The sequence below is a fragment of the Ammospiza caudacuta genome, chromosome 15, assembly GCF_027887145.1.
Source record: "Ammospiza caudacuta isolate bAmmCau1 chromosome 15, bAmmCau1.pri, whole genome shotgun sequence".
Taxonomy (NCBI): domain Eukaryota; kingdom Metazoa; phylum Chordata; class Aves; order Passeriformes; family Passerellidae; genus Ammospiza; species Ammospiza caudacuta.
The window spans coordinates 17801012-17813133 of record NC_080607.1 but is presented as its reverse complement, the minus strand read 5'-3'; the positions used below and the strand labels follow the sequence as shown (position 1 = coordinate 17813133).

The window sequence follows — 12122 nt, the reverse complement described above, 5'->3', positions numbered from 1 at the left end:
GACTGAAACACATCTTCAGATCTTCAGTGTGAAATTCTTTGGGATTAGGAAAACAGAACAATTTTAGATCCCAGCTTTCAAAGCTACCCCTTGGCTTTTCACAGCAAAATTCCCCCAAGCTTCCCACTTTGCCAGGGATTCTGGACAATCCCACAAAGCATCAGCAGGTCCTGGGCTGGTGCTCATGAAATATCACAGGAAGATATTGCTTGGGGAGTGCTTGGGCTTGGAGCACCTGGGACAATGGGAGGTGTCCCTGCCATGGCAGGGTGGGGTAAGATGGTCCCCAAGGCCCCTTCTAACCCAAAGCACTCCATGATCCTGGGGTTCATGGAAAACCCCATTTCTGCTCGCCAGGAGCAGCCTGGGCTGTGGGGCAGGGTCCCATGGGGACACCCAGCCATGGGATCAAGGCTGTGGGCAAAGGAACCTCCAGGCTGGGCCCTGGGCTGCTTCCAGTGGAGCTGCTTCCTTACAGGAACAGCAGAAGAAGAATGCAGGGAAAAATAAATTCATGTATGCCCAGAAAGTGGAAATCTGTGTCTGTCCTGCCTGGCAGCACCCAGGGACCCTGGGCACATCCCAGGAGCAGAGCAGAGCCCAGGGCCCAGCCTGGAGGTTCCTTTGCCCACAGCCTTGATCCCATGGCTGGGTGTCCCCATGGGACCCTGCCCCACAGCCCAGGCTGCTCCTGGCGAGCAGAAATGGGGTTTTCCATGAATGGGGTTTTCCATGAACCCAGGATCATGGAGTGCTTTGGGTTAGAAGGGGCCTTGGGGACCATCTCACCCCACCCTGCCATGGCAGGGACACCTCCCATTGTCCCAGGTGCTCCAAGCCCAACGTCCAACCTGGTCATGGGCACTGCCAGGGATCCAGGGCCTTTCCTACTCTCCCAGGGAAGGATTTTTCCCTAATATCCCACCTAAACCTATTCTCTGTCCCTTTGAAGCCATTCCCTGTGTGCTGTCCCTCCATCCCTTGCAAATCCTCTCTACGCCTTTGCTCTTAGCTCGTCCAGGCCACACTGAGCTCACTCCAGAGCTTCTCCTGTGCAGGTGAGCAATGCCAGCTCTGCTCCATCCCTCTGCCCGTGCTGGAGCCTCCTCTGGGCCCTCCCTAGCAGCTCCTGCCCGAGCTGGGGCGCAGTGGGACAGTGCTGGAACGTGCCAGCATCACCCCAAGGGACGTTCACCCAGACCCCTGCCAGCAGCAGGGGCACAGGTGGCACCCTCAGGGCTGTGGTGACAGCAGCCACAGCTGCCCTTGGATCATTCTTAATGAGCCTTTTGCTCCCTCTTTTTTGGATGTTTTGGGCCAAGTGCTCCCCAGCACAGCCCGTTCTGGCAGGCAAAGAGATCTCCACTTTCTGGGCACACATGAATTTATTTTTTTCCCTGCATTCTTCTTCTGCTATTCCTCTAAGGAAGCAGCTCCATGGCAGAAGTCCTTGGGCAGCAATGTCCTCCTGTGATATTTCATGAGCACCAGTTTCAGTTTCAATGCCCTGACAGGCACAGCAAAAGTGCAAATTGCAGCTATTCCAGCACCTATTGAGATACTCAGCTGGGGCCACCAAGTACCAGCTGTAGTTTCCTGAGCCTCCTGTAGTAAAGTTTGAAAAAGAACTTCTAATTATAGTTGGAAACTTGGGAAGGAAGCAAAAATCAAAAACCTTTCCCCAGCTAAAGAAAGGAGAAACAATATCCATAGGAAAATAATTGTGAGAGATGCTGAACTTCTGCTTTATGTAACAGATAACGAATTAACCACAGGAAAACTGGCTTGGGCTCAAAATTAGGGGTAGAAGCTCAGCACTAAGAAAACCAGCTAAGCAAGCAGCAGCTCAGGAACCCATGGAGCTCCTTTTATCTCAAATTATCATGGAAGGAATGGGAGCCCTGGAAAATGTCACTGCCATGGGCTCTGTGTGTGTGTGCTGTGTCAGGAGAGCTCCAGCTGCTCCAAGGAAATTCTGCTCAGAGCAGATCCCAGAGCTGGGCCGGGCTGCACTGAACAGGCACAGCAAACTGAGGGACAAAAGCCTTGAAATTCCAGTATTTGGGTGAAAAATATGTGTTATTTTTGTTTTCAAAGACACACAAGTGCCATTTTCCCCCCAGATTTATTCCTCAATCCGGAGGCAGAATTGCAAAGATAAGCAAAAAACCCCAAATTCTAGGCCAGGTCTTTGAGCAGATCAAAGCTGCTCGTTGTGACTGAGATTAAAAGCTGCTGTGAGATGAAAATCAATACACAATTTACAAACTGCTTTTCAGACTACTCCTGCTCCAGCATTTGCCTTTCAACTCCTTAACAAAAGGCAGCCACACTCCAGAAGATTTGTCTCTCTGTCCCCTTCCCTTCATCAGGGTGTGTCAAAAAGGAAATTTTGTGGCTACACAAAGTCCCTCTTCTGTAAAAACTCATTTTTCCCTGGAATTTGGCAAATTAGACCAACATATTTTCCATGATTTAGTAAAAAATAGAGAAGCTCAATGGTTAATGCAATATCACAGAATCATGGAATGGTTTGGGTTGGAAGGGACCCTAAAGCTCATCTCATTCCTCTCTTCTGACTACAAGCCAGCCACAAACAAATATTTTGCTTAGCCATGGAATTAGAGCCACACAGCACTTTTTTTCTCCCCTGGTGTTCAGATAATCATGGAGAAAATATTTTAATGGCCATGAAGAAACCATTAATGGCTACAAGGGAACATTTGGCACAGGAATTCCAGCAGGGCAGGGCAGCACAGGGTACAACTGCCCTGAATGAATTTCTGCAGCAAATACAAATCCAAAATAAAACAAATAAAACTCTCCTCCTTCCTTGAAAAAGAAGGAGCACACTAAAATCCTTTTGCCATCTTACTCCATCATTCCATGCAAATAAATTTTTGCTCCGGGAATCATCTTTTTTCACTAATTTAACTTGCATTGTTATTTACCTGCAGATTTCCAGAAATTAATGGAAATAGGGTCAGAGGAGTCAGCAGCAAGAATAGGAACGATCATTCTCTAAAAGCATCTCTGAAATATTTCACATTTCAGGATTTCTGCTGGGTTCTGGCTGCTAGCAGCATCTGCTGAATGGGATTTATCCTCTGGGACAAAGGAGCTGCATCTCCACTCAACCTTTCTCCTTTGTAATCTTTTTAACTCCTTTCTTTCTGTAATTCTTTCTAGGAGCAGGTAGATGTTTCAATCTGCATGGAATTACCAGCCAAGCCCACAGGAATTCTTGCTGTTTTGTCCTCCTGCTGCATTTCTGCTCTGTGTAATGCAAATCAGAGACAGAAACCTCCAGTTCCAACCTTGCCCCTCCACCTGTTGCTCACCAAGTGCTTTTGTTACTGAAAATACAACCAAGTTCCCTTATTTTTTCCTAAAATCCTCACTCTGTGCCCCCAAAATGCTATTTATTGCAGTATTTCATTTTAGAAATACTATGAAAACATAGTTGGAAGTAACTTCTATCACTTGTATTTCTCCAAAATCTTGATTACATTTCACAAACATGGAGATTTCAATGGTATCTCAATGATTTAAACTGCTTTTCAAACAGGAAAAAAGTTAAAATACAAGAAATATCAACACAGGAACGTCTAATTTTTCAACTTGCTACTTAAACTGATTAATTAGGTAATCCATTTAAGCAAAGCAGTCCCATATGCTTCATTTTACATATGAGGAATAAAATGTACATGTATTTTCTGGGTCTTCAGGCAGTGAAAATCATCTGGCTTTTATTTCCTCCTCAGAACTCTGCTGGTTTACACCCGAAAAAACCGCACAGAGAGGCTTTGCTGGTAGGCAATGCTTAAAGTGACTTGTGGTGGGATGGCACTGGGAAATTCGGGCCGCGGAGCAGAGATTCTGGGCTGCTATCAGATCCATCTGCATATCCCCACACCAGCCTTTGATTATTTTTACCGAAATTTAGATTTTTCAAGTGCCTGTGACAGACTGAGAGGGTTCACAATAAACCATAAAGTATTTTTCTCAGCACGGAAATTTCAAGTATTCCTTAATTTTGGAAAGAAGTCCTTAATGGTTTTGGGGTTTTTGGGTGGTTTTTTTTTTTTTTTTTTTTTTTTTTTTTTTTTTTTTTTTTTCCCGTATTTAAACTTTGCAGCTTCTGCAGAGCCACGTTTCCAAGTCAGAGCTGGAGCACGGGTCCATCCCCAGTTCAAAGCCTCTCATGAATATTCATTATTCCTTCAATCCCAACCTCCCCCAGGGCATTTCCAACCCTTTCCCAGTCCGTACCTGCACCATTCACTGCCGGGGGAGGGCTCTGAGCAAACACCGCGGATCCGTTCGCGATACCATCGGGAGACTCGGGGAGAGGCTGAAATAACAAAGAACGGGGTTTTTAGGGCATCAAAGGGGTGAAAACTGCGCTGGCAGCAGCCGGGGGTGTGGGATGGGGTTGCTCACCTGGAAACTCTTCACCGTGCAGGTGTTGTCATCCTCAGCTTCCTCTGGCACGCTCAGGTTATTCCCCATGGCTGCTGCGAGGTGGGGGAGAGACAAACCCCAAATAACCCTTTCTGTGTCATTAATGTGAATTCACAATTCTAGTTAAGAGACAGCCAATGGGGGCAGGTGTTAAAATCCCTGAAACCGCACCCGGGGCACCTGCCCCATCCTCAGCCTGCCCCAAGCCCATCGTGCTCAGGGCTCACAGCTGCTCCCAAAATGCCACCAGCCAACGAACTTTTCCTGTTTGAAAAAGATTTCTAACAGTATTTCTGATTCTCAGCCCCTGCAGCTTCCTGCTGATGCAGAGCTCCTCACTCCAGGTGAGTTGTCAGGAGCTGATGCAGAGCAGGGGCCACAGGCTCTGAGCTCTGGCAGACTTTGCTCCAGGGACGCTCAGCCATTTCCTAAAATCCAGTTTATTATTCTCAGTGAAATAAAACACACACATGTGGAATTTCAAAACATGGAGCAGCCATGTGGAATTTCAAAACATTTTCCCTCACAGGAACTCTCTCAAGGAAAGATGGAGATGAACAGGAGGGGCTTTTTGCTAAAAATGGGAAAACTTGCTGCACAATCCCAAATGTGATCCCAAAGCACCAAGCTCTGTTCTCTGCTGTGCTCATGGAGAGGATGGAGCTGTGGCTGCCCCTGGATCCCTGGCAGTGCCCAAGGCCAGGCTGGAGCAGTGGAAGGGATGGGACAGGATGAGCTTTAAGGTCCCTTCCACCCCAAACCCCTGTGTGATTTAGAAAACATCCATGTGTGCTGCTTCTGCCTTATTTTAAAGAAAAATGACAGGTCACTGCCACCTATAGACAGCTGAGAGCAGCACAGGGATGATCCAAACACAGAATGACTCAGAGCGGCAGCTGATGTCGCAGCTGTGCCCTGTGCCAGCTCCTGCAGCTGACTGTCCCCGTGTGGCTCCGGAGCTGACAAACAGCAGCCCCAGCCCTGGCATTCCCATGGAATGGGTTTTTGTTTTTCCCAGAGTGCTCAGGCCTCTGTTGATGTGCTCAGATCCATTTTTCTCTCATTTGATACACCGTGACTTAAAGTTGGAGTTATCCAATGTGAAGGCAAATAAAGGAGCTCTCATGATGTGGTTTTGGAGTGGATAATCAGGGAATTGCAGCAGAGTTTGGCTGGAAGGGCCCTTGGAGATCACCCAGCCCCTGCCCAGGCAGGGCCACAGAACTCAGCCAGGTGAGTTTGGGTGTCTGCAGAGAGGGAGATCCACCTTACACCTTTATGTAGAGGGATGTGAAGAGATCCTCCTCCCTGGAGCTGTGCCAGGGCTTTGCAGAAAGGACCTCCTCACTTTGTGAGAGAAAATGTGACAAATTTATGGGAGAAGATGAATTTGGAGGGCTGAGAGGGGAGAAGAGATGATCCTGATACAAGAACATTCTTCAAAATGAGAGGAAAGCCCCTATAAGTCATCAGTAATTCCTGTCCTGAGGCTCCTTTCTAGGTGCAGGTTTTTCACCCAGCTCCAAGGGTATTCTCCCTGTGGGCTTCCCTCAGGCCAGCTGGAATCCAGCCTGACTGGTTCCAAAAGGAACATGAACTACCAGCTTCTACAGCTCTGAAACAATCCCTTTCCCCAATTATGCCTCGCTGCTTCCATTGTAATGCAGAAAATAATTCCAAAGGAAAATAAATGCATTTTTAATTGGCTTTAATGTTGCGTGCACCATAGCGTGCCAAGTTCAAGGCTTGGGAAAATCCTCCTTTTTCACTCTCTCTCTCTCAAAAATCGTTAGTTTGGTGCTGGCAGAATGGTAAAAACTTTGAAAATATGACATATAGCAAAATCTATGATCCGCTGTGTGCTGCTAAAGGCAGCCAAGCCTCCCCTCCCTGATGTATTGACCAGCCTGGAATATTGCAATGGGAATATAGACATGGGAATATCACCCATGTCTGTAAATGCCAAAAGCCCACAACTAACTCCTCCCTAAAACCCACCATATGTTGCATTTAAACATCACAGAAAACAATCAATTTCCCTGCCCTTGGAACCCAGCTGAGCCTGAGGACACGGCCACGTCCAGGTGGAAAAGCAGAATTTTCAGCTCTATTGACATGGAGAGAAGAAAGGGCTGATAACAGTGCAGAGTTCAGAAATTCCGCTTACCTTGAGAGCAGCTCTGCAGGGAGAGGCACCTGGGATGGGGATAGGGAACAGAGCAGGTGGCTCTAAGCCCTGGCAGCAGCAGTGGGCACACAGGGACAGCAGGGTGGGACAGCAGGAGGGACAGCAGGAGCTGGGATGAGTCACCTACGGCAAACAAGGAACACCCAGCAGCGCCTGGGAGCCAGCCTGGCAGGGGCTGGGCATGCAGGACACGCTGCCTTGCAGCCCTTCAGGCTCCCGGGACACTTTTATACAATTCCTTCAGCCACTCCAAGTGGGAAAAGCAAAATAGCTCAAACATTCACGCCCTGGGCTCTCGGGGAGGGGACAACGCCACCAGGTGAGCAAGCAGTCCCAGAGTGGATGAGGAAAGCTCTGCCACAAACCTGGGCTCCCTTTGTGCAGGAAAAGCCAGGGCGCTGCTTTTGGGGAAAGGCAGAGCTGGTGCTTTAAAACACAAACACAGAAAATGAGACTTGCAGGACCCTTGGGCAGGAGAGCACAGGCAGGACTGCTGGAGCAGAGCAGCAAAAAGCAAATGCAAAAGGAAAAGCCAAACCATCAGAGCAGAGCTGCACAGAGGAAGGAAGGAGATGAAGGATAGGAAGGATCTGAAGGAGTTACCTGGGGCAGAGGGGCTGGGACAGCCTCTGGGAGCTGGAGCTGGTCCAGGTGATGGGTGTGCCGCTCACCCAGCCCCGAGTGCTGTGCCACTGTCCCTGTCCCCACGGGGAGTGCTCACAAACACTGGGTGCAAACACAGCCGGGGTGGAGCAGCCCCGTGCCCCTCCCAGCCCTCCCCAGGTGTTTTCCCAGCCCTCCCCAGGTGTTTTCCCAGCTCTCTGGCCACCCAAACCTGCTCCAAGGCCCTTGGGGATCCCTGACCCTGGGGCAGCCCTCACCGCCTGCTCTGGGCACGGTGACACCCACAAACCCCTTCCCGACGCGGGCTTTCCCCAAAATGCAGGGAAATCCCAAAGTTCTTTTAGTGGCAGGACTGTCTGCTGTTGTCAGTGTGGTTCCTAACGCAGAGTGTGCAGGCTGGGTGGTTCCCAATCCCCTGCACGGTGTGCACACTGACCAAGTGCTGCTGTTTAAAGCCATTGTCACCATTTGCTGCTCCCTCGGGTGAGTCACAGAGCCCACATCACATTGGGGTGGCTGCAGCAGGGAGAGCTTTTTGCTCTCAGTCTTCGCAGCACCTCAGCCAATAACACCTGGCTTTACAAAGGTTTCCACAGGCAAGCAAAATAGCAAGAAAGAATTTCCAATTGTATGGTTTGAAGGGAACACCATTGAGTTGCTTGCATCATCCAGCTGGCACTTTGATTTCAGAGTTCTTTATGGGTTTGGGTATAATTCTGTTATTAATCATGGCAAAAAGAGGAAAATGGGTTTGTCAGGAGGGCTGTGCTGGGTGGGGAGGGTTCAGGTGTTTCAGGGGTGATGAGGAACCTGCAGGGATGGAACCAGAGCAGGAATCTGCACCCAGCCCCTCAGCAGGGCGTGGGAAGGGAGGGGATACCCTGATTCCCTCTTTCCCTCCAGCACTGGGTCAGGCATCTTTCTCATTTATATCTTGGTGCAAATCCCTGTCTGCTACAAGCTCAGGTGACATCCCACCAGTCCAGTCTCAAAGTTCCATCCACAGACAGATCTGATTTAGGAATGGTCCCTGGAGCAGAGCTTATCCCTGGGCTGAGGCACAGAACTCCAGCCTGGCTGTGAAACAACTCCCCCGTGCAATAATGCTGGAATAATTGTCTTTTTATTTTTATTTTTTGGGTTTTCTCCCTTGGTTAAAATATTATTGTGAAGTGGTTTTGAAATGCAAGATGTAAATATTTAATTCTGGAAATGCTTCATTTCTGTAGGAGAAACTCATTACATTCACTACAAATTTGCACCATATTTTGCCTTCCATGGATCTATTTGCTCCTAAAATGCCTTCAAATTCAGCCTTAAAACCTTAATATTCATCATGAAGGAAATAATTCAGATTATCATGTGCTTCACCTGTGAATATGAGAATTGCAGTGCTCCTTTTCCTCCAAAAAAGGCTTTTCCTTGAACTGAGCCATCACGGTGAGCTTTATCCTGATTACTTTTCCCCAGTTGTGTGGACAATGAACCATCCATTCTTTGAGGTGTCTTTCAGCTCTTTAATATTCTTTCTGAGTAATTTCAAAGCCATCCCATGTTTTCATCAAGGACGGACAGAGGGGCACACAGTGAGTTTTATTTTGCCAAATTGGGAATTATTTAGCTGGGTGACAGCCACATAAAATCTTCTGCAAAGCACGGGAAGCTGTGCTGCTTTCCTGATTTTCCATCCCTCAAAATGCTATTTTTTTTCTTTCTAAAAATCTCCAATGAAGCTGTCACCAAATAAATCTTCCTCCCCTGCAGGAAATGCTCAGCTCGTGCATCTGACAGCTGCATAAAACTTCCTGCTCATCAATGGCACAGAGCTCCAGCAATTAGCAATGATTACCCAGCTTCTTTATGGCTGTCCAGAGCCAGAGCCAGAGCCAGGAGCATTCAAATATTGACAGTGGAGGAGCAGATGAGTCCTGGTGTGTGCCTGCCCGTGCCACACGTGCTCTGGGGATGCTGGTGCTGGGTTGGAGCTGAGGGTTTCCATCTGCCAGGGTTTATCCAGCAGCAAAACCCCCCTGGCAGGGAGGGCACAGGGAACCTGCAGCAGAGCAGCTGAGCAAAAAGCAAAATTGGGAAAAATTCCAGTGGGATTCTGACATTTGGAACAAAATATAAATGGGGTGTTGACTCAGCTTTGATGTTTCTCTCAGAAGAGGATGGATGGAGTGAATCATGGATTCTTTCAGATGGCAGAGCCCAGCATTTGCATGGATTGATGGATCCTGGATCCTAGCAGGGAGAGATGCCTGAATTCCAGCCCAGTCCAGCCCCTCTGAGGTCCACAGGGTTTGGTTCTTCACCTGCAGCCTGCATTCCTGCATTCTGTGACCCTCTGAACCTCACACTGTCAGTTCAACCTTCTTAGAGGAGGTTTCCAAAAACCTGAGGCAGTGCAGTGACTGATGTCACCCAGCTGGGGCTTCCACACCTGACAGACCCCAAAACAGGGTGCTGGCACTCTGAAATCCCTGATGTCCATTACAAAATCCATAATCCTGGGGACAGACATGAGGTGGAATGTCATCACCCAGACATCCCATGCCCATCACCACACACATCCTCCTCTCTGGGGGAGCAGAGATTTGAACTGCAAAAGGAAAGCACACCTGTATCGCTTTCTTGGCTGTTTAGGTGGCCTGGAAAGGCCCAGGGATGGCCTTGAAGAGCCGACGCTTCAAAGGACGAGGAGAGACTTCTGATCTTGTCTCGGTCTCGGTGTTTATTAATTGTTTATCTAAAAGATTTTCTTTCAGCCCGACAGAGGTCTGCACAGCAAGTCAGCCATGGGCACACTCTGCAAGCCCCCGGGGCGGTCACTTATCTTTATACCCGAAGTTACGTGTACAATATTTATCATTTCTCCCCAATACCTTCTACCCTTATTAACCGGTGCACTTCTAGTAATAACCAATCCCAAAGTGCCACCATCACCACAGAAGATGGAGGCCAAGAAGAAGAAGAAGAAGGACAGGACACGCCCCAATTCCTCCATCTTACTTCTTTAGACCCCCCTGTACCAAAATCCTAAACCCTGTGTTTTACACTCTAATTAACCCATCCCTTCACCATTCACCCAGTGGAATCCTCCCATCCTCATACAGGTCTCGTCTCCCATGCAGGATCAAAGTGCAGCCACCAGACACTTCTGGCAACATTCCAGGACTCCCAAGCCCCCCAAGGGTGGTCTCGGCCACTCTGCACCTCTGTCCTGAGGTGCTGAGATCCCACACACCTGAACTGGTGTTCCTGCAAAGCCTGGCTCAGAGCTCCAGGGAAAACTGCTTCTGCTGGAGTTCCAGCCTGGATTGGACCTGGTTCCTGTACAGCTGGTGGTTCCTGGGTTGTCCCAGTGGTGTTTTCAGCCCGTTGTGCTTCCCTGCTGTCTCTCACAGAGTTCCATTAATGCTCAGGTCTGTCTGTGTTTCCCCACCGTGCTCTGAGTGGGCAGTGAAAAGGAGAGGATGGTTTGTCCAGTGCAGGAGCCCTGGGAAGCAGCACCATCCCCAGTTATTGCCCTGCTCCCTGTTCCTCTCAGCATGCCCTGGGTGAGGCTGCAGCCCCTCCTGTGCTCTGGCTCTGCAGCAGCTGCCCCAAGCCCAGAGGAACCCCTGCAGATCCCCACTCTGCTCCCACACTCCAGCTGGGAAATGGGAAACATTCCTCATTCTGCTCCCGGAGATGCCTGAGCAGTGTTTTCAATGATGTTTCAGCCAGGAGTTCCTGCAGACTGTGAGTCACAGGCTGGTGTAGGAAGGGAGCTGCTGATCTGATTGTCTCTGCTTCCCCCATGACAGAAATCCCCCAGGTTCCTGCTGCCACTGTTCTGGTTTTAAAGAAGGAGGATTACAGACTCTACTCCAGCTATTTCTCCACGTGGGAGCTTCTAGAGCAGATAAATGTTCCTGTGTCAGGGCTGAGACAGAGAGTTATTGTAGCTGTGGTGCCTCAGTGGGTGGAACAGGCATTTGAGCCACAATTACCCTCCTGTAGGAGCACTTGAGGTCTCTATCAAACATGCAGTGATGATAACAATACTATGTCAAATATTCACTTCCTTCTGCACAGCCTGGGCCTCCACAGCAGGCTCTGCTTTGAACCCTAGCTCTGCTTTCCTGTCAGTGCTTCCCCTTGCCAAGCCTGAAATATGGACAATTTGAGGAGCTGAAGCTACTAAAAAAGAAAAAGAAGTAAAAAAACTCTTCTTGTAAACCCTGTATTTAATTTTTTCCTTTAATGAGGAAAGCAGCAGGGGCAGAGAAGTGATGGATTTTGGGGGGGTTTGGCCCACGTGGGTCAGTTCTGGGATGTTCTCCTGTGCTGGCACGAGGCTGAGCCTGCTCTGGTGGGATGTGCAGAGCTGGCAATGGCAGAGTGCCACAGCCAGCTGTGTCCTGGCCAGTTCCTGCTGCGGCTGGACACGGGTGAGGCCATGGCCACACTCCTGCCCCTCTGTCAGGTGCTGATGGGAAACCTTTGTTTCCCCACCCTGGTGGGTTTGGCTGAGGGAAAAGTCCAAATTTCCTTCTGTTTTCTTTGAACTTCTCTCAAGAAAAGGCATCAATGGCCTCGGGCACCTTGTCCTGGTGCTTCCTGCTCACCAGGATCACCTGGGAGAGCTCTCCCTGCAATCCCAGCTGTGAATTCTGCAGCTGCCTTGGACCTCGATGTTAAAGTTCCTCTTCAGCTCAGGAGGGTCCCCTCAGGTCACTGCAGGATTAGGGCAGCTCCGGCCAATTTTTCTCCCTGGAAAAATATGATTTGTTAAACTTCTGCTGAGTGGAACTGCAAGGATGGATATCCCTGATGCAGTCCACTGAAAGGATAAATCTTT

At 49.1% G+C, this 12122-nt stretch overlaps 1 protein-coding gene across 8 annotated transcripts in view; it reads right to left on the bottom strand.

The window, feature by feature from the left end:
- The window catches only part of BCAS1 (brain enriched myelin associated protein 1), a 34492-nt gene extending 27129 nt beyond the window's left edge, over positions 1 to 7363 (bottom strand). For 2 of the 8 annotated variants that reach the window (XM_058814747.1, XM_058814753.1), the window contains exons 1-4: positions 7256 to 7343; positions 6632 to 6775; positions 4444 to 4517; positions 4273 to 4354 (exon numbers count right to left, since the gene is read on the bottom strand). In XM_058814747.1, the coding sequence (XP_058670730.1) occupies positions 4273 to 4354; positions 4444 to 4512 (151 nt within the window). In that variant the 5' untranslated portion in view covers positions 4513 to 4517; positions 6632 to 6775; positions 7256 to 7343. Of the gene's footprint in view, positions 1 to 4272; positions 4355 to 4443; positions 4518 to 6631; positions 6776 to 7255 lie in introns of all 8 variants that reach the window. The other 6 variants (XM_058814755.1, XM_058814754.1, XM_058814751.1 and 3 more) reach the window with 6 other exon arrangements.
- Positions 7364 to 12122: the final 4759 nt, after the last annotated feature.